General features: G+C 43.1%; 1 protein-coding gene across 2 annotated transcripts in view; it reads left to right on the plus strand.

The window, feature by feature from the left end:
* The first annotated feature begins 8,017 nt into the window (after positions 1 to 8,017).
* Ankdd1b (ankyrin repeat and death domain containing 1B) overlaps positions 8,018 to 27,077 on the plus strand; it is a 63,429-nt gene continuing 44,369 nt past the window's right edge. For both annotated transcript variants that reach the window (XM_075977850.1, XM_075977852.1), the window contains exons 1-5: positions 8,018 to 8,189; positions 13,182 to 13,285; positions 18,040 to 18,138; positions 25,724 to 25,822; positions 25,945 to 26,049. In XM_075977850.1, the coding sequence (XP_075833965.1) occupies positions 8,018 to 8,189; positions 13,182 to 13,285; positions 18,040 to 18,138; positions 25,724 to 25,822; positions 25,945 to 26,049 (579 nt within the window). The remainder of the gene's footprint in view (positions 8,190 to 13,181; positions 13,286 to 18,039; positions 18,139 to 25,723; positions 25,823 to 25,944; positions 26,050 to 27,077) is intronic.

Genomic DNA, 27,077 nt, shown 5'->3' on the forward strand with positions numbered 1-27,077 from the left:
GTGTCTAGGGCTGACTACTTGGGGCTGATTAACATACCCGTGATTGGCCCTGGAGCAGACGGACTCTCCCACTTTAAGCTGTCATTAATTACTTGGAGCTCTTCATGTAGGATGGAGCCTTGTGAGATTTCCCCATCCATGTTGGCACGTTTAACTAGTATTGCCATTGTGTAGATCTTATTTAAATGACTATGTTGTTGAGATTTTGTTGGTATAGCTTCCTTGTCATACATAGAAGACATTGTTGGCAGACTTCCTGGTCCTCTGGCTCTTACAGTCTTTCCACCCCATCCTCCACAGTTCCCTGAGCCTCTGGTGCAGGAGCGGTGGTGCAGGTGCCTCAGTCAGGGTGGCGTATTCCCCTCTCAGCAGGAGAAACCAGGGCTTCCTAGAGAAATGACTGCCTCCCCACCAGAAGGCTCCTAAGCAGAAAGCTTTGTCTTGGCCTCTCCAACCCAACACAAATTCCACGTCTCTCTCATTCCTTAGTGTGTCATCCCAGCTTTGAGTCACACCTCAAATCTGTTTCACCATCCCAACTATCCCTAACCATCCCATCCCCGTCCATAGGCCGTTTGCCACCTGGTTGTTGATAGACTGAGTCCTCTTCACTTCCGGATCACAGTTCATCTTCAGGGGGAAACAGGGCAAGAAGCCAAGGGCAAAGCCAAGGGCAGCACTGTAGAGGAACATTGTGGTTGACTTGAGGTCTGCTTGCTCCATGCCCAGATTCCTCTACGTGCCTGATCTTCTCTGATAGCTTCATCTTTGTTTTCTCTCTGGACTTCTCCCACATTCTTTATTATCTGTTTTATCTTGCATATCCAACACATTTTTTAAGTTTTTGAAGAATTGTTAGAAAGCACAACAAAACTTAGAAGGGCTAATAAGTGAGGACCCATAAACTTAGAAGGTCAAATCCTGGGAAAGCATGTTCGCAACACACGTGTGTAGTATTGGTGTGGATGTGGGGCTAGAATCTGGAATATTAATTTTATTGTTAATTGAGACTCAGGAAGAACAATAACTGGTAGAAAGTGACATAAAGGACTTTAAATGCACTTCACGTGGAAGAAAATCTGAATGGCCAAGAGCCGTCAAGATGGTCTTAGCCATACTAGTCACCCGGACAGGGACAATTAAACTACAAAGAGTATTACTGCATTCCCACTGTGTTAGAAGAAGAAACAATTTGGTGCTGCTAAGTTTTAGAAATGATTTGAATTCTCACTTTAAGAATAGTCACTTCTGAAAACAATTTGGTTTTTAGTCAGTTTAGCAGATGAAATGAGTAAAAGGTAGAAACAAGTAAAAACGAAACTTCATATGGTCAGCGTGTTTGCCGATGTTATTTTAAGAGAAAGTTTATTTTTAACTCACTTGCCTACTTTTTAAATAAATCTACTTTTTTCAGAGTTCAGTAAAGTTCTGTCTGTAAAATCAATACTATTCCTATAAATCTGCTATAACCAATTAGAAAATCGAATAAAATAATCTTGTGTATCGTGGGGATCTGAGAGGTATCTCAGAAGGAAAAATGTTCAAGGATTTGGGAACAGATGAAAAGTACAAGCGAGCCGGGCAGTGGTGGCGCACGCCTTTAATCCCAGCACTCGGGAGGCAGAGGCAGGCGGATCTCTGTGAGTTCGAGACCAGCCTGGTCTACAAGAGCTAGTGCCAGGACAGGCTCCAAAGCCACAGAGAAACCCTGTCTCGAAAAACCAAAAAAAAAAAAAGAAAGAAAGAAAAAAGTACAAGCGAATCAATGAAATAATCTTATTCACGAACAGGAAGAATGGCTATATAAAACTACCCCCAGCCTGGCGTCAGTCATATTGTTAAGTACAATAATAGTCAAACCCCCTTAGAAATTGATAGATAGAGCCAGGCATGGTGGCACACACTTTTAATGCCAGCATTCAGGAGCCAGAGGCAAGAAGATCTCAAATTCAAGACCAGTCTGGTTTATATACTAAGACCCTGTCTCAAGAAGAGGAAAGAGAGATAAGTAGCTACTAAATTTTAGGTAGCAATTAATAAAGTATTAACAGTAGCATTGGTAATGGGAGGGGTATTTTAAATAACCAAGTGTGAACGTGTTGGCTATTAAATAAATGGTCCTTCTATGGTTAATAACTTATAAAGAAAACTTAAACTTAATTGCACCCGAACTGTGCTGGGAGTCCATGGGCTCCCCTCAAGTCTGATTATTTGCTAGAAGGACTAACAGAACTCAGGAAAACTGAAGAGCTCAAGATTACAGTTTGTAAAAAGATATAAATCAAAATAAGCAAAGGAACTAGATGAGACTCAGAATGGTTTCCTGTGTATACAAGACCCTCTGTTTGATACCCAGCACGGTATGGGGGTGAGGCCGGCAAAGCCTCATGCTCCCAGGGGAGGCATATGAAGCATATACAATTCTCCCAGAAGTACTGTATGCCAGCACATACAAAATATCACCAAGACTCCCTGCTCAACCCTCGTCACCCAGACTTTCTCCTGGAAAGTCTGCGGCAGGCATTCCTGTCATCCCAACTGACCTTAGCTTTAAACCTTCCAGAGAGCTTACTGGCCCAAGGTCTCAGTCTCCAGAAAGCAAGCATTCAGCTTCTGCTAGTTGGCAATGTACGCTATCTCTTCAAAGGAATACAATGTGGCCCCAAGCTGTGGAGAGGAAACATTCTTATCAGACTGGTAAAGGCCAGGGGCTCCAAGGCTGGTTCCGGAGAGAGGAGTCTTTCTTTGCAAAACACAGAAAGGAGTTGAGCAACCTGAACCTGCCAAGGTGACCCTTACAGTTTGCTTGCAAAATAAATGTCAATCAGAACTCTATTTGAATAAAGAATAAAAAGATAAGGATCTTAGGGTGACTTTTCTCCCTTTTTTAATGCATAAAAAGTCTCCAATTTTTAACATGTTGAGGGCATCTCTGATACGGAGCCTGGCCTGCTTGTTTATGGCATATTATTAGTATGTACTACAGGTAGCATAAAGAGGCCTAGTGATTGCATGTCAATACAACTGTCTCTTCAACAATGTCCTATTGTTGGGGTAATTTGTGGCTAGACACCTTTTTTCTGTCCTCTGGGACCACAGAAAAGCAGCATTCTGGGAATGTATTTGTACACACAGACCATTCTCTCAGAAGTGTTTTGGATCCAACCTTAGCATGGAATTGGAAGGTCCAGGAGCCTACTGAAGAGTGATCTTCAAGAGACAGAGTTCCCACACTGACACGGTAAGAGCTGTGCTGCAGAGTTAAAGAAGGAGCTTCATGCCCAGAGAATGTAGGCAGTGCCCAGTGTAAGAACACAGGAGGTAAACCAAGAGAAAGGTAGCAATCAACACCTGCTGTTCTCATGTTAAATGTCACTGTTCATCGTGGGCTATATGTGAGCTCATCCCCCTTATTTCTGCCTCTACTTCTGTCAACCCCAAACATGTTAGCAAATTCCAGCTGCCCTTCTAGAGCCCTCTGGAAAGATCCATTTTTCTCCTTCTATGAAGCTTTACTAGTTGCCCACATGCTGACACCCCAACTGATTCCTCAGCTTCCCCTGTCAACTCGAGTGCCTTTCCAAAGTTTGGCCATAAAAAGTGTTTTCAAAATATCATGTTGAGCTGTTTTTTTCTTCAAAAGCTGTTAACTCTGCAAGTTTGAGAGGAATGGTAAGGGAGGAGTTAGTGACGCTCTGTGTGTATGGAAACTATGGTACAAGTATTTCCACCTTGGCACAAACTATATAATGTTAGCCAGTCAAAATTCTGGAAATATAATAGCGCTTGATAACAAATATAAGGTACCTGCCTTGTAAGGTCAGCCATGCTCTCCTGATACTAGCCTACAATCTGGTAAGCAGAGAGCCACACAGAAAACCACAGCAAATGTGCGTCAGGGGCTTCATGAAGAAAGGGGAACTTGAAGTGGTTATTAGTCCCAGACAGAAGGGCATCCTTTCCTGAAGGGGCCTTTGCGCATATTGGAAAGCATTCCCACGTGGTGGGGGAGGGTCAGCGGGCCTTAGGAAGCATTCTAGACACCCAGCAACAGAGCACACACCAGAAGGAGAACTCTTGGTCGCTAAGGTGACTGCGGACCAGTCACTGCTCTGTGATTGCAGGCTGGCAGAAACAGGCTGTTTCTCATCTGATTCCCAAGTGTGACGGCCTGGCACAGCACCAACGGCCTTTTGTTAGCGAGCAGAAGCAAATGTCCGGCGTCTCAAAGGGAATCCCCTGAGTCCAGCAGATCAGTTCGCGTTCTTACTCTTGCAACACACGCCCTTGCAGCAAGGTCTAGGTGCATGACTGAAGGTTAGCCAGTGGGCTGTGTGAAGAAGTCTTGTGCAGTATGCTAGAACCTTCTTCTGGAAGCTCTAGTGTCCTCTTTGACTTCCTGTTTCTCCCCTCTGCCCCACTTTCTGGAAGCAGACACAGCTATTCTGCACCTGAGTTGGGGGTACCCGTGGGAACAGCAGAGTAACAGGCTAGAGAGCCTGGCTAGGGAGAACTTGGTAGAATAGAGTTTTTTGGATGGAAGTGTCACCCCCAGCCCCTGGCACCCATATACCCAAAGAGTATGGAATATTTGGTGGAAAGTTCCATCCCAAGCCTCCTCCCCTGGGAGCTGCCTCAGCCCAGACTCCATCTCTGAGAAAGCCCGCTAAATGGAGACCCCCTCCCCAGAGATGCTCAAGACCACTCCCACAGGGTATTTAAACTGGGGGGGGGGGGGGAGGGAGAGAACAAACACGTGGTTTTCCTGTCTTCCTAATGCTAGTAACCATTAGACCTGGGCTTTTTCTAATTTGGTTTTAATTTGGTCTGATTTGGTTTATTGCATCGGCGGAGAGGTTTATTGGGACATAAAAACTTTTCAGAGTTGTCATGGCAGCTCTGGCCTACAAGCTTCCAGACTTTCTTAAAACGTTTTTTTAATGTTTTATTAACCTTGAATTTTCTTTTTTCTTTTTTTTTTTATTGAGCTCTACATTTTTTTCTGCTCCCCTCCCTGTTTCAACCCTCCCCCAATGTCCCCATGCTCCCAATTTACTCAGGAGATTTTGTCTTTTTCTACTTCCCTCATAGATTAGATCTATGTAAGTCTCTCTTAGAGTCCTCATTGTTGTCTAAGTTCTCTGGTTTGTAGGCTGGTTTTCTTTGCCTTATGTTTAAAAACCACCTATGAGTGAGTACATGTCATAATTGTCTTTCTGTGTCTGGGTTACCTCACTAAATCTTAAAACATTTTTACTCACAAGAAGGAAGAAGAATCAGCCTCAGGCAACAGTTTTTCCTCAGTGAGGGCAAGATTCTTAAGAGGTAACTATGTGAAGTGGGATTCTAGGGGACAGCTTCTGACCAGAGAATAAAGGAACCAATAAATAATGCTACCTCCTCCTTTTTCCTCCTTCTCCTCTTCTTTTCTTCTTCCTCTTCTTCTCGTTCTGCAAATTTAAACATACCCAGGCATGTCCAGGCCTTTTGAGATAGAAACACGATGTTAGCTTCAAAGTGCACACTTAAGAATCTTGCAATCGGGGCCGAGAAGATACGTTAGCAATGAAAGTGTTTGCAAGAAAAGTGTGAGGAGTGGCATTTGGTCCCCAGAATGCACAATGCCAGGTCGGCCTGGTGGCCCTGCCTATGATTCCAGCCTCCGGGGTCAGACACAGCAAACTGACTAGCAAGTCTAGCCATATCCTGTGAGCCCAGGATTTGAGAGACCTGCCTCCATAAGGCAAGAAAGCAATCCAGGAGAATTCCTGACATAAATTCAGCCTCCACATGCACCTAACAGGTAAAAAACTTGCATACATGAATACACACCGCACACTTGAAAGTGGGAAAAAAGTCTGTCAATATTGTTTTAAATTTCAAAACATTTTAAGTATGTTTGTGGTTGAGGCTAGGACACATTCGTTCAGAGCTGTTTTAGCCACATGTAGCCTTCCTAGCCAACCTTCTGTTCGGAGAGAAATGAAAGCTTTCAGGACTGAACACTGGCAGCTGTTCCCTGGTAGAACTGTTTTCGTATTTATTTGACAAATTGGTCTCAAGCCTGGAAGTACTGTAAGGCAATGGAGGTACAGAAGGGGAGAAAGCCTGAGAAACCTCCTGCCTTGGTGATGTTTAATATTAGATGCATACTAAATAATGTCCGTTCTATGTGACAACTACCATAAACGAAAGAGCAGGTAAAGGAGAGAGGAGGGGGTGTTCATAATATTTTAGAACTGAGTGATTAGAGTACCTTCTTTGAAGTGACAGCCTGAGCTTTAATTATATGAAAGTTGAAATCGTTGAATAAAAGCATTGAAAGGGGTGGGGAAGGAGTTAGTTCTGGGGAGAGAGAGTTAGAAACCGAATGTTGTGCAGGAGAAGATACCAGAGGAGCAACAGGAAGGGGAAGAGCTTCCCTGGCAAGGTAACCTGCTGGGAAATATTATTTTACGATGTGTTGCATTTGTTTATGCTGTGGACTATATGTTTAGTCTTGCAAGGATGTGTTGCATTCTTGTATGCTGCACTTGTTTAACTATGTGAAACTGTGTTACTTTCTCTGCCTAGAATACATGATTGGTCTAACAAAGAACTAAACATCCAGTAGGAAGGCAGAAAAAAGGAAAGCGAGGCTGCCAGGCAGAGAATAAATAGAAGAAGAAATCTAGGAAGAGGAGATAGAAGAATGAGAGGAGGAGAGGCGGACTCCAGGGACCAGACTACACAACAAACCATGGAGTAAGAAATAAAGAAAGGTATATAGAAAGAGAAAGATAAAAACCCAGAGGCAAAGGTAGACAGGATAATTTAAGAAAAGCTGGCTAGAAAGGAGCCGAGCTAAGGCCAGGCATTTATAAGGAAGAATAAGCCTCTGTGTGATTTATTTGAGAGTTAGGTGGAGAGCCCCCCCCAAAGAGTCAGAAAGGTAAAAACAAAATCCATCCATACATCAGCACACTGAGATAATTCATTTGCGGTTTGAAAAAGACAGCATCACGTGATGCTTCATAGCTTGCATCTTGTCAAAGCTCTCAGGACAATCAAGAAGAAAAGCTACCACCATGTATTACTTCTGGTCTTATGTCCCATGCTGGAGGAGGGTCAGCCTTTCAGCATTTCTAGATGGGTGTAGAGCAAAAAAAAAATCAGTGCTTTCAATTTGTTTGTTTTTCGAGACAGGTTTTCTGAGTGTAGCCCTGACTGTGGAACTAGCTCTGTAGAGCAGGCTGGCCTCAAACTCACAGAGATCCGCCTGCCTCTCCCTCTCCAGTGCTGGGATTAAAAACTGCCCAGCTACTTTTTTTTTTCTTGTTGAGAGCATTAACAGAATGAGAGAGATGAGGTGTGAGCCACTCAGAGTTAATGCTAGAAGCGAAACTCTAGTCCTCTGAAGAGCAATAAGAGCTCTTAACCACTGAACCGTCTTTTCAGCCTTAATATTATATAACTTACATTAAAATGAAAGATCTCATAAGTTTCATAATAGAAAACTAAAGTCGTATCACCTCTTTTATTTGAAGTTTATTTGGTGAGTCAAGATTTGTTGGACTTGGTTCCGTATTGCTTCAGTTTTTAACAGAGTCAGCCAGGAAAGCAGATAATTTTATGATTACCAAATAAGAAATTGGGTCATTTTTTTTTTCAGGAGGAAATTTTGGAAACCCAGTTAGGAAGTATTTAATACTGAATTTCCAGTAGTGAGTGAGCACTAACTATAAATCAAAGCCAGACATTTTTAAATCGTACAAAGAAGTGATGGAGTATGAACTCGGAGTTTCTGAGGGTTTGGAGATTTCTAGAGCTGTTTCCCTTTGTGGACAGCCAACCCTAGTACCTGATATGCCACACCTAAGGGTGGCCTCCGCAGACCAACCCAAGCCAGGGCAGGGCTGGAGAACCAAGGCCTGTGCCTAGATACCCGCTCCAAGAGAGCAATCTCAACCCAGCTTCTGCAGGGTGCATTTCCAGTCCAGCCCCGCACCCTGGTGAAGTTTTCACAGCGACGGTGGCCATGAACCCCGAGAGCAGCCAGGGCCACGGGGCAAGGGAGCTGATGCTCCAGGTGGCCAGGGTCCTGAGGGGTGACCTGAGGGGCACGGCCACCGGGCCCTGGAGGAATCTGGCCAGGGTACCAAAGCCTGAGGGGACGGACGAGGAGGCTACAGCTGCAGGCCATGAAAGCTGTGAGTTCGGAGAAGGGGTCTCCTGGTGGGCAGAGGGTGGGCTCGGGCTGAGGAACTAGAGGAGTAACCACTGCCGCCTGGAAGGAAAGGGGCCAGCAATCTGCCCTGGCGACCCTCAGGATGTCCCCCGACACCGCCTTACCTCCTCCGTGCCCCCATCCCCATCCCGGAGTGTTTATTCATGCTGCACCCTGTACTGTGGACAGGGAAATCTCCTTTCCAAACTGAGGAGGAGACTGTTTAAAGAAATGAGTAAGCCCTTTGCAAATAGAATTTCTTGTTCTCTTGTCTTAAATCATGATTTACGTGCAGATTTATTGTGTGACTTTAAGTCGCGTACAGTTGTTGCTAGGTTTCTAAAGCATGGGGAATAGATCAGCTATGCTTTGGCAATGATAGCAGTTAACTGAGAAGGCCCCAAGGAGGAGGTCATCAGGAGTTGAAAATAAAGGACTCAAGTCTCTTAACAGCACACCATGGGCTCACATGGATGGGCTCTTTCCTGAAGCCCAGCCTTGGCAACTGGACACTAGTTCCTTAATATAATGTACAGTCAGTTGGTTAGCTAATTCCAGAAACACTTTCCCAGGGCTTAATATTTGTTAGACATGATTCAGACGTGGGGATGCAGAAGCCAAGGTAGCTCTTGTTCCCTGGAGCTCGCTTTCTGCTGTGTGGTGGAAGTTGGTGGACCATGAGGAAGTAAACCCGTGTGACCATTTGAGGGAAAGGTCTGAGAGCGCTGTGGAAACCGTGAAACAACGTGACCAGGGCTCAGGCTGACTTTAGGACGGATACCCAAATGAGAGGAAACAACCAGCCACCGGAAGTTCAGATAGAAACCATGGCAAGCAAGAGTGAAGCAGATGGAAAGCCTGTTTAAAATGAGGAAGAAACCCTTTCCGGAGCATTGTGAATGAAGCTGAGAGCTGCCGAGGTCGGAGAGGGTTAGACTGTGGGTGGTGACATCTCCTAGTTCAGTAGGCGGGGCTTAGTGAAAGGACGTTTTCCTGTTACTGAGGGGGCAACCCCAAAGAGAATATCAGGACAAAGTCTATCCACTGTGCAGCTGCAGTCCAAAACAACGCCCACGTAGCCATGGAATGAAACCTCTGAAACTCTGAGTCAAAATGAACTTTTTCTCATTCCACGTCAGTTGTCTCAGGCATTTTGCTAACACAGGACAGTAGGTAGAACGAGTTCATTCACTAATGCGGGACTGTATTTTTTTCCCCAATTTTAGACATCTCAATGGATGCACACTGGTATCTCATTGGTGGTCTTAGTTGAGTTTCTCTCTCTATAGTGGTGACAAATTTCAATACTTTGGTTCCTCTCTGTTCTTCTGAAGTCTTTTCTCTGTATTTAAATTGGATTGTTGAATATTGAGAGCTAAATATTCTGGATGTATTTAATTTGTCAGAAATATTATTTGAGAATATAAAAACCTACATTGTAGTGTGTATTATTCTGGTTTTTTGTTTGTTTGTTTGTTTTCTGGTTTTTTTTGTTTTTGTTTGTTTGTTTTTTCTAGTCAGGGTTTCTCTGTGTAGCTCCAGCTATACTGGAATTCACTCTGTAGACCAGGCTGACCTCAAACTCATATAAAGATCCACCTACTTCTGCCTCCCAAGTACTGGGATTAAAGGCGTGCACCATCACTGACTGGCTCATCTGCTTTATTCTTTAGTGGTACCTTTCATAAGAGTGGATAGATTACATTTTGATGAAGTATAGTTTATTGATTTTCTTTTCTTTCATGGTTATACTATCACTGTTATGTATGTGTAAGAAATCTTCCTGAACCACAGACTATAAAGTTTTTCCCATGTATTTTCTTCTAAAAGTTTATAGTTTTGTGCTTTTCATTTACATACACAACCCATTTGGAATTCATTTATGTATAACATAAAAAGTTTATATCAAGATTCAGTATGGTGTCCAAATATTTAGATGCCATTTGTTGAGATGATTATCCACCCTCTGTTGTCCAAACTTGCAAACCTTTGTCAAAAAATAACTGGCCTCTTTGTCTGAGTTGATTTTCAGACTGTATACGTTATTCTATGGGTGGATGTATCCTCTCTATGTCAAATGCCCTATATTGCCCTGTTCTTGCACATTGCTGTACAATTGTGATACACTACAGTTCACTAATGTGACTCTCCCAGCATTGGTCTTTCAAAATCGTTCTTTGCCTTTCTAGATAAGTTTTATATGAACCTGTCAGTAGCTGCAATATATTTGTGCGACATTTTATTGAAAATCCATTATATCAATAGACAACTTTTGGGACATTAACAGTTTATGATGTTCACTCTTCCAACCCGAAGGACTTGATATATCTTCCCACTATTTAGCTTTGAGTGCTTTCACCCACAGTTCTTTTTTAATATTTAGTCTATTATTTTATGTGTGTTTTGCCTGCATGTACATTATGTGTGTCATGTATATGCCTCAGCCCTTGAAGGTCAGAAGAAGGTTTTAGATCCTCTGGGACTGGAGTTAGAGATGGTTACAAGCTGCCTTATAGGTGCTGGGAATTAAACTTGGGTCTTCTGCAAAAGCAACAAGTGCTCCTTAAGCTCTGAGCCAACTCTCCAGCCCCAATATTTCTTTGGTACAGAAAAGTTGTATGTTTTGTTGCCTTATATGTAAATAATTTGGTTTTTGATCAATTGTAAATAGTGCTTTGTAAATTTCAGTTTTCGTTTGTTTATTTCCAATATGTAAAAATATGATTAATAGCTATGTATTAATCTTGTATTCAACAAACTTGCTAAACTCACTGTTTCTAGAGCTGCTTTGTATATTCCTTAAGATTCTATACATAAGTAACCAAGTTGTCTGAAGCCAGACTAGACAGTTTCTCCTCCTACTGCGTGCCTCTTCACTTATGTACCAATTTATTGTTCTAGCTAGAACTCTCAGTTCAGTCCGTAAACAGAGACGTAAAAGTGAAAAATCTTTTCTCATTCTTGATCTTTAGGAAAAAAAAGAAGCTCAGATTTTAAAAATCAAGTATGCTGTTGCTTGTCAGTTTTTGTAGATGTCCTTTCAAAATGAGGACCTTCTCTTCTATTTCCAGTTAACCAAGAGAGGTGTTTGGTGTTTTTGTTTTGTTTTGTTTCTTTGGGGAAGGGAGAAGAAGGCCGTTTGTTCTTTGTTTTCATTTCTTTTATAAATGTAATTTAGTGTGTGTGTGTGTGTGTGTGTGTGTGTGAGCGTGTGTGTGAGCGTGTGTGTGTGCGCATGTGTGTGTATGATGTATGGTGTGAGGATGGTGCATGCATGCTATAGTGTGCATGTGCAGGTCAGAGGTCAGCTCTGTGGAGTCAGCTCTCTTCTTTGACCTTTATGTCCTTTCTGGGGTTAGAGTTCAGGTCACCAGGCTTGCCTTTTCCCGCTGAGCCATCTTGCTGACCCCTAAAAAAGGTTTTTATAGACTCTGTTGGTCTTTAAATGCTTCGTAAAGTTCATCAAAAAAAAAATGTTTTCAAGCATAAAGATTTCTTTTTTGGCATAGTTTTAGCTATGAATCTAGTTTCTTTGCTAGTCAGAGTTATCCGTGATAATTATATAATCTTGCATGAATTTTGGTAGCCTATGGTTGTCTAGAAAACACGACATTTTATCTTAGTTGATACATTTATATGGATGGAATTGTTCATAATATTCCCTTATCTTTTCTTGTTTGTTGTTGTTTTTGAAACAGTCTTTCTAAGTATCTCAGAATGATCTTGAACTCACAATTTGCCTGCCTCCTCCTTCTGATCCTTTTTGATGTCTGGTGGGGTCTATAAAAATATGTTTTCTTTCACTTATGATACTGATCTTTTTATGTCATCTGGCTGGGCAATTTTTTTGGTTCATTGATGTTTTTAGATAACCAGCTATCATTTTCATTGATTTTTGTTTTATGATTTTTTCTGTTTGAAATTTCATTGATCACCATTTTTATCTTGCTATTTTTCTTCTGTTTACTTTTTCTCTTCTCCCTTTAAAAAATTGTTTTTATTTCATGTGCATATGTATTTTCCTGCATGTGTGAGTATGCACCATGTGTGAGCCTGGTGCCTGTGGAGGTCAGAAGAGGGTGTCCCGTCCCCTAGAAATGGAGTTACAGATGATTGTGAACTACCACGTGAGTGCTGGAAACCAAACTCACGTCCTCGACGGGAACAGTCAGCGCTCTTAACTGCTGAGCCATCTCTCCAACCATGCTCTTTTCCTTTTCATTCAGTTCAAAATATTTTGTCAAACATCTGCTTTCAATTCTTAACCTCAATTTTTATTTTATCCCCCATGATTTATACTGTCTCTTGAGAACTCTCTGACTCTCTTGAATCTTCTCTATGCTAGCTAATAAAGCTTGTCACATGTATGTATGAGCGAGAGGGGTGGAGTGGGGGATGTCACGGTCACAGTAGGTGTGAATCCAATTTTATGTCCTTTCTTATAAATGATAATAAAACATGTCAATCTTCTTACTTAGCCTTTATCTGGGTTTCTACAATGGACTCATTAAAAGCTTTGGTTCCTCCAGGTCTGGCACTAAATCTAAATCTGAGTTCTGCAGATAGAAGGAAGTTTTAGCTTTGGAAGAAGCACGTTCCTCCCAGTCTTATCCCCTACTGATGTCTCACAAACAAGGTCCCCTGGGAGGTCACTCTGCTGTGGCCCTCTGACCTGCTAAGCTGATAGCAGGTAGTACAGCTTCAGGGTGGCCTTCTTGAGCAACACTTTGTTTGAGGTCAGGAACATTTTGAGGGTATGAAAACGAAAACACTTGCAATATGAGTAGAAGATGGAATCGTGGTATTCTGGCTTTGGGAAATATTTAAGCAAATATGCTGTGTCCTCAACAGCCGAGCAGGAGAGTCTCAAGGTTGCAGTTCCAGCTTTTCAGAGTACGAGGCTGTCACATGAAATGTGACAGAGAACCGTGGCCTCCTTTGCTCCTCTGGGTCATGCTCTCTTTCTTTCTTTCAGTACTGCCAATTAAGAGAAGCTTTCAGAACGCCGCTAAAAGCAATAATTTGGCTCTTATGGAGAAGCTGTTTGAAAAGAAGGTTAACATTAATGCTGTGAACACCGTGAGTAGAAGTCACAGACATGACAAGTGACGATTCCATGTGGTGGCTTGGGAGCACATAGGTCAGCTGAAATAATAGCAACAATCGTAGAGACTCGGCTGGCTGAGATGTGGGGGCTCTAATGTGGGTGTTAGAACTAAAGATGGAATTACGTAGCATCGCAGAGCAGGGAGTTTTCACTTTAGGGAGGGAAGTGTGCGGGGTCTTATGCAGAGTCTCTGAGGAGACAAGCAAGTCCACCATGGGCATTGTGGGCCTGGACTTGGCCCTAGATTGTATCCTGTGGATAGATCGGTTCAGTCTTCCCCATTCTGAAAGCCAGGGCATGACTTGCTGTAACATCTGGGCCCCTTTTCTCTCTTTGGGTAAAAAAGCCAAAGAAGTATATGGATTTTCATCTTACTGTTTTTGAACTAGAAAGCATCCACATGCCAGGCAACAAATCTGGCTTTTGTTTTTCCAGTACCTAGGCTTTGGGGGAACACTCCACTGCCGGAAACATGGATCTCCTGTTGCTTGGCTTGGTGGGGAGTTTCTTTAAGGCAGGGTTTATTAGCATGAGAGGGTTAACAGGTAAGACTTTCTTAGGGTGAACTGTGGGGTGCTTTGAAGTCAGAACACAGAAGTGGGTTTAATGCTAAATAAAGCCTAAGCCCTCAGAGGCCCCACTTGCTCAGGCCCCTCCAAAGGCTCCGGGAGGACTCTAGCAATGCTGCCCATAACTATATGATCTTCATAAGACCTAAGAAGATATTGTAGCTGCAACAAATTATACATCTCTAATTTTGGCTTTAGGGAAATAGCTCTGTCAATAAAGTGCTGGTCACACATCATGAAGACTCAGTTCTAGCACCCAGAAAAAAAGCCTGGCATGGTGGCACATGTCCATATCCCAGTGCTGAGGATGTGGAGACTGCAGCTCCCTGTCTAGCCAGTGTAACCTGACTGGCAAGCCTCAGGTCCCGCTGAAAGACTATCTCAAACAAAGATGGCTCCTGAAAATCAACATCTGGGCTGACTTCTAACCTCCACACACGCTTTCACAACTCTAACCCTGCTGCACCCACAGAGGGTTCCTAACAGTCTGATCTCAGGTTTCTTAAAATATGTAGCTATTCCAGGCAGGAAAGTCACAGAAACAAAACTGCACAGTCTAAGTTATGCCGCACATGCAGCAGCAGAATGATCTTTAGCAGTTGCATATGTGTGCATGGAATGCATGTGATGGGGTATGTGCTCAGGCATGCACTCATGGGAATTTATGTATCCGTATATGCACTTGTGCTTATGTGCATTGTGCATTTTTGATGTATTATGGATATATGTACATATATGTATAACATATTATATATACAGATACATACACACAACCACATATATGTTTCATACACATGTTTATATATCATATGCTTGTAATATACACACGTGTATATATTATTCATATATCCATATATATGGATATGTATATACACATAAATAGAAAATCAGAAAAAATTTATAGCACAACAATTCTAGGAACAGAAAATAGGGAAGGGGAATTGATGTGGGATTCCCTTCTGTATACTGTGAATACCATTGGTTAATAAATAAAGCTGCTTTGGGCCTGTTGCAGCACAGAACAGGGCAAGGCGGGAATTTCAAGCAGGTAAATAAGAAGAAAGAAGGCAGAGTAAAAGAGAAGTCATGTAGCCACAGGAGACAGTTGTTGGACACCAGATGGAACCTTACCAGTAAGCTACCACCATGTGGCGATACACAGATTAATAGAAACAGGTTAATTTAAGATGTAAGAGCTAGTTAGGAATACACTAGAGTCCCTGGCCAAGCAGTGTTGTAATTAATTTAGCTTCTGTGTGATTATTTCGGGTCCAGGCAGCTAGGAAACAAATGAGCAGCATCCAACTATGATGAATAAAAGAAGAGTGGATAGGAAGAGGGAAGAAAAGACAATAGCTGGTTGGCATGCAGAGAAGGTTCAGCTGTTGAGAGCATTGGCTGCTTTTACAGAGGAAAAGTGTTCAATTCCCTGCACCCATGTGCCATTAACCCACCGTAACTCCAGTTCCTGGAAATCCCATGCCCTCTTCTGGCTTCTGTGAACATGCATGGAGGCAGACGCAGAGGGATCTCTGCGAATTTGAGGCCAAACTGGTCTACATAGTGAGTTCCAGGTCCCCTGGGGCTTTAAAAAGGAGAAGAAAACTAAAGAAAAGAAGCAGGCAGGATTTAAAAAAAAAACTGTGAAAATAGTTATTTTCTATTTTTTTTTTTCGAGACAGGGTTTTCTCTGTAGCTTTGGAGCCTGTCCTGGCACTAGCTCTGTAGACCAGGCTGGCCTAGAACTCACAGAGATCCGCCTGCCTCTGCCTCCCGAGTGCTGGGATTAAAGGTGTGTGCCACCACTGCCCGGCTAGTTATTTTCTAACACACAGGTATTTATCTTTAAAATTATTCGAAGCATAGGGGTTTCTTTTTGAGTAAGTAAAACAGCAGTAACTTTTTTTCTAATTAGCAGGAAGTACAGCCTCTACGAGTTTAAAAGACTTCAAATTTTCTGCACAAAGCAGCTGCAGTTATGCTACTGGTGTTTGACCTATAGTCTCACACATGCTAGACAGCCTACCACTGATCTAATTCCCCAGACAGTTGTGTGTTTGTTTGTGTGTGTTCATGGATAAGCATTCACATCCGTGTATGAGCAGGTGTTCACGTGGGTGGCTATGTGTATGGAAGCCAGAGGACATCCTTGGGCGTCAACCCCCTCTGTCTTCCTTCTCTCTTCCTCTCTCCTTCATTCTACAGAAGGAAGGAATATCTCAGAGCCTGTGGGCGGACTGGAAAGCCCACCATCACAGTTACAGGCCTGGGCTTGGTCCTAGATTGTAGCCTGGAAACTAAGACTAAGTCCAGGGCCTCACACATACTAGGCAAATACCTATCACTGAACTACCACACACACACACACACACACACACACACACACACACACACACACACACTTTCTAATGACAGCTATTTAATCTTGTTTATAGCAACTTGTCATGGTTAGTTGCAGGGTTACTTAAAATCTGTGATGATGCATATTTTTTTAAGTGTAAGTGGACTTATTACATTCTTGTACAAATAAAGTTTATGGGGAAGCTGATAGCCCCAAGCTGACTCAATAGAATAAACTCTACATTGCAGACAATGTCAAGATGACTTGTGTTTTGTAAACATCACCAGTTTAGCAAGCAAGAAAAGAAAATACTCATCTTAAACCATTCTCTTATTTCTGTCATTACTTGTGTGTAACAAGAGTAGTTCATGCCCAGGCATCTTTGGGGGGGAGATAAAACAATACTTAGAATATGGCAAATGTGGCATGAATATTTCTGATAAGCAAAAACGTACATTGTGGGAAGAGAGGTAAATTGTCTGTGGGCTTCCTGGGAGCAAAATGTGGCTTTTCCTTGGAAGATTTCAATAGCTTGCTTTCTCTCCCCGATTCTCTAACTTCGCCATCTCTCCTTCCTCCTTCCTTTCTTCTTCTAACCTTGAATCTTCTCGTCTTTCTTTCCCTTCCTTCCTCTTCTCCTTTTTCCTTCATTCCTCCCTTCCTTCCTTTTCCTTCTCCCTCCCTCCTTTCTTCACTTCCTTCCAACTCAATTTATTTGCTTCTGTCCAAATGGCAGGCTTTTAATTATAGAAGAGAGATGCTGGGGAGACGGCACAACGATTAAGAGCAGTTGTTGCCCTTACAAAGGACTCAGTTCGTTTCCCAGCTCTGACATGGTAATACACGACCATTGTGATTCCAGTTCCAGGGCATCCTGTATCCTCTCCTGACCTCTTGGCCACACATGTCCCTTATATACACATACAATTTAAACTATTTAGATTATACATAGAAGAAAGGAACAAACTGAAACATTTAGAAAATTTTGCTGTCAATGATCAATATATTCCATTTTGATTTAAATCCTAAGTATCTCCAAAAGCCATCTAGAAGGCTTGGTTGCCGCACAGTGGAAGTTGTGAGAGCTTTCAGAGATGGGGCCTAGCAGACAAGGACAGGTCCCTGAAGTCTACTCTTGAAGGGGTCTCTGGTACCCCAGCCTCTCCCTCTCTCTTTTCCTGGCTTATTCGAGGTGAGCAGCTTTGCTCCCTTCCATCCTTCCCACCAGTGAGACTATGATGCTCTGAGCCAAAATATGGCTTCCTCCTTAAGAATCGCTCATCTCGGTTATTTTGTCACAGAAACAGGACATCGACTAACATACATTGTGAGGGGAAAATGCCATTATTAATGATTGCATATGAAGAAAAATATAGCTTTTCCTGTGTGAATGACTTTTATGGTATCACTGTATGGCAGGTTCTACAGGGCATGCGTCTGGGCGCCTTCAGTAGATGGCCAGATTCTCAGGTGACTTCTGACAATACTTAGGGTATGATTCTGCTGCACACAGTTCTTACCCCTTTCAAAGGAAAAAGCAAAAAGTGTGACCAAATAATCAGAATACAGAGAGTCAATATGAAAGTCCTGGCCATATGAGAGATGGGAGACCCAGCTGAACATGGTAGCTCAAGCCTGTGATCCCAGCCTTCAGGAGGCAGGCACAGGAGGATCACAAGTTAGAGGCCAGCCTGGGTGACACTGCCAGACTCGGCCTCATAAACAAAGTGAAAAACAAAACGACCAAAGGAGACAGGGGTGCTAAGAGGGTTAAGTGATGTCCAGATAACCAAAGATACAAATTCTGTTTCCTCAGATGAACCGCACGGCCCTGCACTTTGCGGTGGCGAGGAGTAATTTATCGGCCGTGGATTTCTTACTGAGTCACAAAGCCCGGGTTGATGTTGCCGACAAGGTAAGCTCACCTCCAGTGCGTAGACTGAACTGGCACACGGCCTGCGCTCAGGAGAATTGACAACTGCAGACGTCTTCCTCTCGTGGGCACACTTCCATCAGCAGGCCGCATTACCGGAACGGCCTCTTAAGAGAAGACACACGCTGTGTGCTCTCTGTACTTGGTAACTAAACTGTTCACCCATTAAGACTTGGGATTTTACTCATTTTCCCATATCAACCTTAGGACCCTAGCTCTCACCTGCAAAAGTAGTATGATTGTCCACACTGCAGTCAGATTCATGACAGACAGATGAGAATTAGCTCCAGGGACTTTACATCTTGACTTTGCCCTGTGGACTCTGATCCTAAATAAATTTATCAAATGCATGTTCTGTGCCAGGCACAGGTATCAGGGTGGGTATTTAATGCCATTTCCCTTCTAATCCTATGGAAAATATTAGTAGAATATACTCAATTTACAGATAAGGAGACTTGGATATAGAGAGGTTATAGATCCCGTCTCTCAAAGTTACATTTCGGAAGGACGGGAGGGAGGTTTGAACTGAACTTTTCTGGTTTCAGAGACTATGCTGTTAGCCACAAGCCAGCTTCTGTCTGTCTGTCAAGGGAGCAAAGCCCACCTCAAGGATTTTTCATCCACTTTCCCACCTCTCTTTAGTACTTCTTGGCACAAGGAAGCTGGCCAGAAAGCCCCCAGATCATGCTTCTCATCTCTGTGGCAGAAGACAATGGCAGCTCTGCTTGTTATAAAACTCTTGAGTTCATAACAGGTTGTGGCTCTTTTTTGATTACTTTTATTTACAATGGGCATGCATGTGTGGTGGGTGAGTGCAGACATGTGTGTGCCCTGGCACACATGTGGAAGTCAGGAACTGGTCACCTCTTCTGCTGTGGGACCCTCGTCCATGGTTCTCAACTTTCCTCCACCTAGAGACACTCAGAGTCTTTGTGTTCTCTCCAGTCTGTACATCCTGGGAGGGCAGGTTCAGCACTGTTTTCTCTTCACCTCTCCCAGGGCCTGGGAGCAAATATTTGGATAGTAAAAGGCTTCTGTTCACACCTGTTAGTCATCTCGCAGGCTTTGCTGGCAATCCTAGAGAACATGAAGGTTGTGTCACCAGTGAGGCGCGGAGCTCTCTCAATTATTGCCATGGCACTGGTGAGCCAGTAAATTGTTATGTAATAACCCAGAGATAAAAATTACCACCGGCTGCCCACTCACTCTCTGAGTGTGATTAATTGTATCACAGTCATGGTTTTGAGGTGCAGGGGCATGGCTGATGACTGAACCCAGGACTTTGCATATGTTAAGTAAACATGCATCACTGAGCAGTCCCAACCTAAAAAACTAAACAGATAAACAACAAAACCAAAACAAAAAACCAAAGCAACTTCATTTTGAGACAAGATACCATTAAGTGTCTCATACTGGCCTTAAACTCTCTGTGTAATCCAGGCAGGCCTTGAATTTACAATCTCACACATCCAAATAGCTGGTTTTACTGGCCTGCCACATTCTTATCATGACTGTGGCATTTAAGGGGCATGTTTTTTTAGGTATGTAAATTCTGGTTTGGTTATTTTGCCTATTAGTTAGCCTGTAAAAGTTAAATTGGCAAGAGACATGATTATCCAGATATATTTATATTTTGTCATTGGAAACGGTATACAGTATCTTTGTGTTTTACTTTAATCCCAACATATTGCCCAATCAGCTTTCTTCTTAAAGTACAGTACTGATTTTTGACAGGTATGCAGTTTTATATAACCACCACTACTTTAAAAATGCTGAGTAGGGCCTTGGGGTGTAGCTTAGTGATAGTGTGTTTAGGATGCATGAGGCTCTGTGTTCATCCCCATCAAAAAAAAAAGAGGAAAAAACACACACAACCAAATAAACAAACAAAAAACAAACACTAAAACTAACGAAACTTAACAAGCAGAACAGATGCACCGCCCCAATTTTTCTGTTGTCTCTGCAGTCTAAGCTGTCCCACACCTTGAGACTGTCACCTATGCGATGACAAATGACATAAGACATTGAGGCTGATTCTTTCACTCAGCAAAGCTCTCCTGATGTTCACCCACATCCTTTCCCCTTTTAAACCCAACAATATTTTGTTTATGGATGGAGCCTAGTTTATCTCTTTACCATGTGAAGGACGTGAGGCTGGCTTTCCATTTGTTATTGTGAGTAAAGTTACTGGTGCTGGCGAGATGGCTCGGTGGATATGGTATCTACTGCACAATCATGGGAACCTGAATTTTAATGCCCAGCACCCACACAAGAAGCCAGGCGTGGCTGCACACACCCCCAACAACAGTGCCGGGTGCAGGAGTCACACAGATGGGTGGATCCTTTGCCTCCCTGTCCTCCAACATACCCAAAATGGTGAGCTCCAGGTCACCGAGAAACCTGTTTAAAAAAATAATGTCAGAGCGATACATGAAAATATCAATAATCCACCTCAACCTCCACGTGTGTGTGTTTATGCACAAACACAAAGTAAGGCCTTGTGGACATTCTTGTATGTTTTTGCAAGCGTAGCTTTTCCTCTCTTTGGTATAAGAGACAGTTGGGCCACAGGCATATATGTGTAACTGGACATGAGCTGGAGATCTGTATGGGCTGTTTTCATCCTCACCAGCAATGCAAGAGGTCACTTTTGCTTTGGACGGCATGGTCGCCTGCGGTTGATGGTGTTTCCTCATTCGGTTCTATTCAGATTGTAGGCATCTCACTGTGGTTTGAACTGTGCTTCTCCACTAGTGGGTGACGGTAAATATCTTTTTACCTGTTAGTTATCATTTATGTCTCTTCCTTAGAGGCATCTGCTGAGATGTGTGTATGTGTGCATGCGTGTTGGAGATGGGAATCAGGGCTTTCCACATATCAACTGAACCTTCTACCACCAATGTGTATCCCTAACCAAATCTTTTGACTATTTCTAAACACTGAGTCTGATTTTTTTTATTTTCTTTTAAATTATTCTTTCATTGTGAAGTTTTGATATTTCATCATAAACCCTGAGCACAGATCCAATGTTAGGTGCATATTTTGTATTATTCTCATATCTTCAGACTGTCTTTATAGTGTTCACAGAGCAGAAGTTTTTCATTTTGATGAAATAAAAATTTTGATGTCTGTTTTGTTTTGAGACAGGGTCTCATCATATGACACCAGCCAACCTGGAATTCACTATGTAGACCAGGCTAGGCCTTGACCCAGAGATGCTCCTACCTCTGCTTTTTGAGTGCTGGTATTAAAATCATACGTCATCATGCCTGGCTTAATATTCCTCTTTTTAAAAATGAGTCCTGATACTGATATTGCGTATACATAGGGATGGTTTGCCTAATCACGGCAATTTTTTTTCATATTTTTCTTCTAAATATTTTATAGTCTTATGTTTCCATTTAGTTCTGGTGTTGCTATGGTTTCAACATGTCCCCTGTAATTGATGTGGCAGATGTCTGGGGCCGCTGCACTGAGTGAGGAGACCTTTAAGAGCTGAATAGTTCATAGTGCCCTCATGAATAGATTAGTGCTGTTTTCTCAGGAGAGGGTTCCTAATAAGGTGACGATCCCCCCCATATTATGATGTAGTTCTCTAAGGAAGCCTCTTCAGCTTGGACCGCTAAGCCTCCAGAGTCATGAGCCAAGCCTATTTTTTCTCATCATTAATTACCAGGCTGTTATTACAGTTTGTTACAGCCTCTTACAACAGATTAAGGCAGTGGTCCATCTCGAGTTGGTTTTAGTACAGAGCAGAAACGGTTTGCGATGGTTTTGTCACACAAGGGTGATTGGGTTTTTTATAAATCCCTCCAGTTTCCAAAAGTTTTGTAATGCAGCTCAGGTCTGTCCCCAGAGTCAGTCTTGGACAATAGTCTTCACCAGAGTTCAGTTCCCAAACTGTTCGTCACAGGGTTAGCAATCGGTCCAGTTATGGCTCAGGACACAGTCAGGAGTATACGCGCGAGCTCCTTCTTGTCCACAGTTAACCCCTCCTGCACACACACCATATCTCAGGTCCCCTAAGCTGTCATGGACAGAAGAGAGCAATGAGGCATGGATTCTATCACCGTCTCTTCCTCAGGGGCTTCCTCCTCTTTTTGTCCAGGTCCAGTTCTAGAACAGGAACTGCCCTTGAGTCTCTAAGAAAACAGTGAAAACATCAACACTCTCAGTTTGGGTAACCCTCCCCATCTGCCTATTTCCATTCGTTTTCTAGAGTCCTCTGATAGCTGGATTTTGTCCAGAGAGTTTAGCGGCTTTTGGTGGGAGAGACAGAGGGAAGGACACTTGCTCTACCTTAGCTGGAAGTTTACCCTACATAACAAAACTGCATGGTGAGAATCTGTAGATAGATAGATAGATAGATAGATAGATAGATAGATAGATAGATAGATGGATGGATGGATGGATGGATGGATGGATGGATGGATAGATAGATAGATAGATAGATAGATGATAGATAGATAGATAGATGATAGATAGATAGATGATAGATAGATGATAGATAGATAGATGATAGATAGATGATTGATAGATAGATAGATAGATGATAGATAGATGATTGATAGATAGATAGATGATAGATAGATGATAGATAGATAGATGATAGATAGATAGATAGATAGATAGATGATAGATAGATAGATGATAGATAGATGATAGATAGATAGATAGATGATAGATAGATAGATGATAGATAGATGATAGATAGATGATAGATAGATGATAGATAGATAGATGATAGATAGATAGATAGATAGATAGATGATAGATAGATGATAGATAGATGGTAGATAGATAGCAAAACTAAGATGGACAACAACTGAGGAAGATTTCCGGACTCTACATGAAACACACACACACACACACACACACACACACCCCAAACAAACAAAATCCGTGATTTGAAAACATTCCAGATGATTATATTTAAAATGAGTATGAACACGAGACAGTCCTGGTCTTAAGGACCCTGCTGTCAAACTGGGAAGCAAAGGGAAATACTGTAATAGACTAGTACCATTCAAGGCATTGAGACTCAGGGGCAGATGCCTGCCTCAGCCACTAAGGATGAAGGTGGGTGGCATCCATGAGCTTTGAGACAAGCTAAATAAAAGGAGGGTCTTAATTCAGGGTGAACAAAGCTCCCAGACATAAACAAAGCTCAGAGATATACCTGCTTTTCTGTGATGTTCCTCACCTATGACCAGGTTGGTTTGGGGGACCAGGCTGGTTATCAGTGAGTGTCACCCATGTCATAGGCTCCAGCTTGCCTACTTTGTGGCATGGAGGATGCTCTGGGGAGATGCTTGTCTATACACTGTGATTCATTGCCTCTGAGGAACAATGGCTCTAGTAGGAATTTGTGGCTGCAGAAACCAAGTTGCTTGCTGCTTTGATTCCCAGAGTTTAGATTTTGCAGTCAGCGCGAGGAGTTTATAAAGACTGTTCGCTTCAAAATTAGGAGTGATCTCTTAGGGGAAAGAGGGTTTGTCACTATGTGATTTGAGCCTGTCCCAAATATCTGCAGCCAGATTTAGACACTGAATATGGAGCAGAGAGAGTAGGGGAGCCTGAATGAAGAGGGAGAATCGTGGCTAATGCTGCTCAGGGAACCTCAACTAATCATGATGGGCCATTGCTCCTCGTAAAAGGAAGCCTGCAGAACTGTACACTGGGAATACACCATGATGTCTGGGACCAGCATTCCTTTTGCGTGGCAGCCTTGCGTGTTGTGGCGTGCTCAGCAACATGCCTGGTCTTTGCCCTTTGGGTACCAATATCATACCTGAGTCATGACTATCAGAAATACCCCAAGATATTTCTAGGTGTCCCCTGGAAACAAATTGGGCCCTCGTCAAGAGGCACTGACTTAGAATTACACAGTAATAAGCTGGGATTTGCTAGTTCACTCCTAACCCAAACTCTCCAAATCCAGTGCCTGGAGCAGCCATAGCAATGCCAACGGGTCTTATCCACATCACTAATGGGAAAGGTCTACACACCCATATTTCTTCATTATTTACTCGGTTATGCTCAGCTAAACAGCCTGTGTACCAGATCAAAACCATTATTTGAGGCATAGATGATTCTGTGGGAAGGCTGTTCAGAAGACATGGGTTGTTTTTTTTGAAATGGATAAAGGAAACAGGAAAGAATATGTGTGACCTTAGCGATAAGGAACAGGACAGCTGGGCATGGTTGGAGGGCATCTGTGATCCCAGGATTTGGGAGGCTGAGGCAGGAGTGTGGCACACTTGAAGCCAGCCTGCTCTTTATAGTGAGACTGTCTCAGAAACAAAGCAAACAAAACAAAATGGTCTGGAATGTGAAGCTGCTGCTGAGCCTAACTAAACTGAGCAACACGACAGGACCTGGCAGTGGCGGACAGGAGCCAAGTCGGAGCTGCTGTTGACTGCCCCTAAAGACCATCCCATGAGTTGTGTGCCTACAGCCCCCTCCCCCTCCTCTTTCCCAGACCGGCCAGGGTTAACTGCTGCTGTGGTTTCCTTCCACATTTCTCTCTGCAAGTTTAGTGCATGATTTAAGAATTCAGCCTACGACCAAGCAGTGGTGGCGCACGCCTTTAATCCCAGCACTTGGGAGGCAGAGGCAGGAGGATCTCTGTGAGTTCCAGGCCAGCCTGGTTTACAGAGCTAGTTCCAGGACAGGTTCCAACACTACAGAAAAATCCAGTCTCCAAGAAACAAAAACAAAAACAAAGGAAAGAAAAAAGATTTCAGCATACAGCTTTCTGCAGGTCATGAAGTTCTGAAATGAATCTTTCAGTCTGACTATTTTATGCACACATATGCACAAGGCATACCATCTTTTCAGCTATCTTAAACCCCATTACTTTCTTTATTGTTTTGTTTTGTTTTTTGTTTGTTTGTTTTTGAGACAATATTTCTCCAAGTAACTTTTGAGTAAACCAGGCTGGTCTCGAACTCACAGAGATCTGTCTGTCTGTGCCTCCCGAGTGCTGGGGTTAAACACATGTGCCACCATTGCCTGGCGCATATTTTGATTTTAAGTAGAACTGCCAGTTAGTTTAGACATGACACTTTTTATTTTTTCTAATGCTCTAGGAAACCATGTCTACCCACATGCTCTTCTATGGTTTGTCTTTTGTTGTTGATGATGCTTTGTAAGAAGATTCCATAGATTGGTGATCTATTTATCTTTACTAGTGATAGGCTTTGAAAGCATCATTTGTTTAACGTTTATGTTCTATTTTTCTTTTTATCATTCTAAATCAAGAGAGTGCACATTATAGTCTAGTTCAAAACTAGTCCTTGTGTGTGTTGCGTGTGCTATTGTATGTATTCTAATTTTTAGTACACTGCAGGGCAACATTTCATTTTATTTCCTTCAGCTGGAGACCCACGTGTGCCTATATTACTTACATGATCCCTATAGGATTACAATATCACTTCTGTTGCATATTAAATTACTTATTTCTTATTTTTCCAGGACTCTAAGATCACCTAGGCTTTTGTTGCCCGAGACAGAATGTGGTAGTTCATTACTTAATGGGTTCTCCTCTTCTCTCTTCTTGGGGAAGCACGGCTTGACAGTAATTCACCTTGCAGCCTGGTCTGGATGCTTCGAGATCATGCTCATGCTAGTTAAAGCTGGAGCAGACCAGAGAGCCAAGAGCCAGGTGGGTGTGCTGGTCCCTCAGGGAGGGGGATGATGTGAGCGCTCACCTCACCGGTGCTGGGGTAGGAGTTCTGGGGTTCTGAGGTAAGTAAGCCCTTACTTCTTCACCCTGGCTCTCTTCAGGAAGGAATGAATGCTCTCCACTTCGCAGCTCAGAACAATAACTTGCACATTGTGGATTACCTCATTCAAGACTTGCACCTGCAGGACCTGAATCAACCCAATGAGGTATGCCTGCACACTCCCTCAGAGTTCTACTTCTTCCTGCTTGGGTGGGGCTGCGAGAGCAGGCTTGGCCCGGTAGCCAGTTCCTCGCCTCTCTGGCTGACCACAGAGCAGAAGGGAAGTGTTGCTGGTGGCAGTGGCCCAGGCTTCTGCCTGTGGGGAGGACAGGAAGAGCAGAGAAAGCCAGACTCCGCCACTCCCTCTTCCCAGCTGGGGGCTGGACACTCTCCGCCTCCATTAGTATTCAAAATGTGTGCTATTAGTGTTCAAAATGTGTGCTTGAGCTTTGTTTTACAGTGCCTGACCTTCTTTTGATATATTTGACCCAAAGTTATGCAGAAATCAGTCACGGGCTGTAACGCTCTTACTGTATTTGCCATGGTGCCTTGAGATTAAGAAGACCAATTTTACCTCATGACTGTGTCTTAATGTGCTAGGCACAGAGGAAAGCAACTTATGTGCATTTTTTCAGGGACAGACCTAAGGCCCAGAACACAGCAGACTCCTGACTCATTTTGTGAGACAGTGGTGTGTAGGAAGGAGAGGCGGGCTGATGGTGTCAGGGACAGAAGCAGGCTTACTAAGAGCCATCTTAGTTTTTCGAGGTAGGAGCTTTCTCTATAGCCCAGCCTGCCCCTGAACCTGTGATCCTCCTGCCTCAGCCTCCAGAGCGCTGGAATCAGATGTGCACCACCACACCCAGCTCTCCCTACTTCTGGGATTCTTGCTTTTTCGAGTCTATTGACCTGTGCTGTACTTCCTCCTCCTCCTCTGGCAATAAGCTGAGGTAAAGACTGAGGAACTCAGTGCTGGGTAGAGCTACGCAGCCACTGAGAGGCCTTAGGATAACGCAGGTTCAGAGACTCCAAGAGAATGAGCCCAGGGGCTTCACTGGGGTGTGTGGCGAGAGCCTCTCTCAATGTTGATTTGTATCTCTATAATGAACCTGAATTAATGGAACAGACAAATAAGATACACTCTTTTTCTAAGATAGTTGAAAGGAATATCTTAGAAGTCCAGTAGGAATAGAG

Source organism: Microtus pennsylvanicus, chromosome 6 (assembly GCF_037038515.1).
Source record: "Microtus pennsylvanicus isolate mMicPen1 chromosome 6, mMicPen1.hap1, whole genome shotgun sequence".
NCBI lineage: Eukaryota > Metazoa > Chordata > Mammalia > Rodentia > Cricetidae > Microtus > Microtus pennsylvanicus.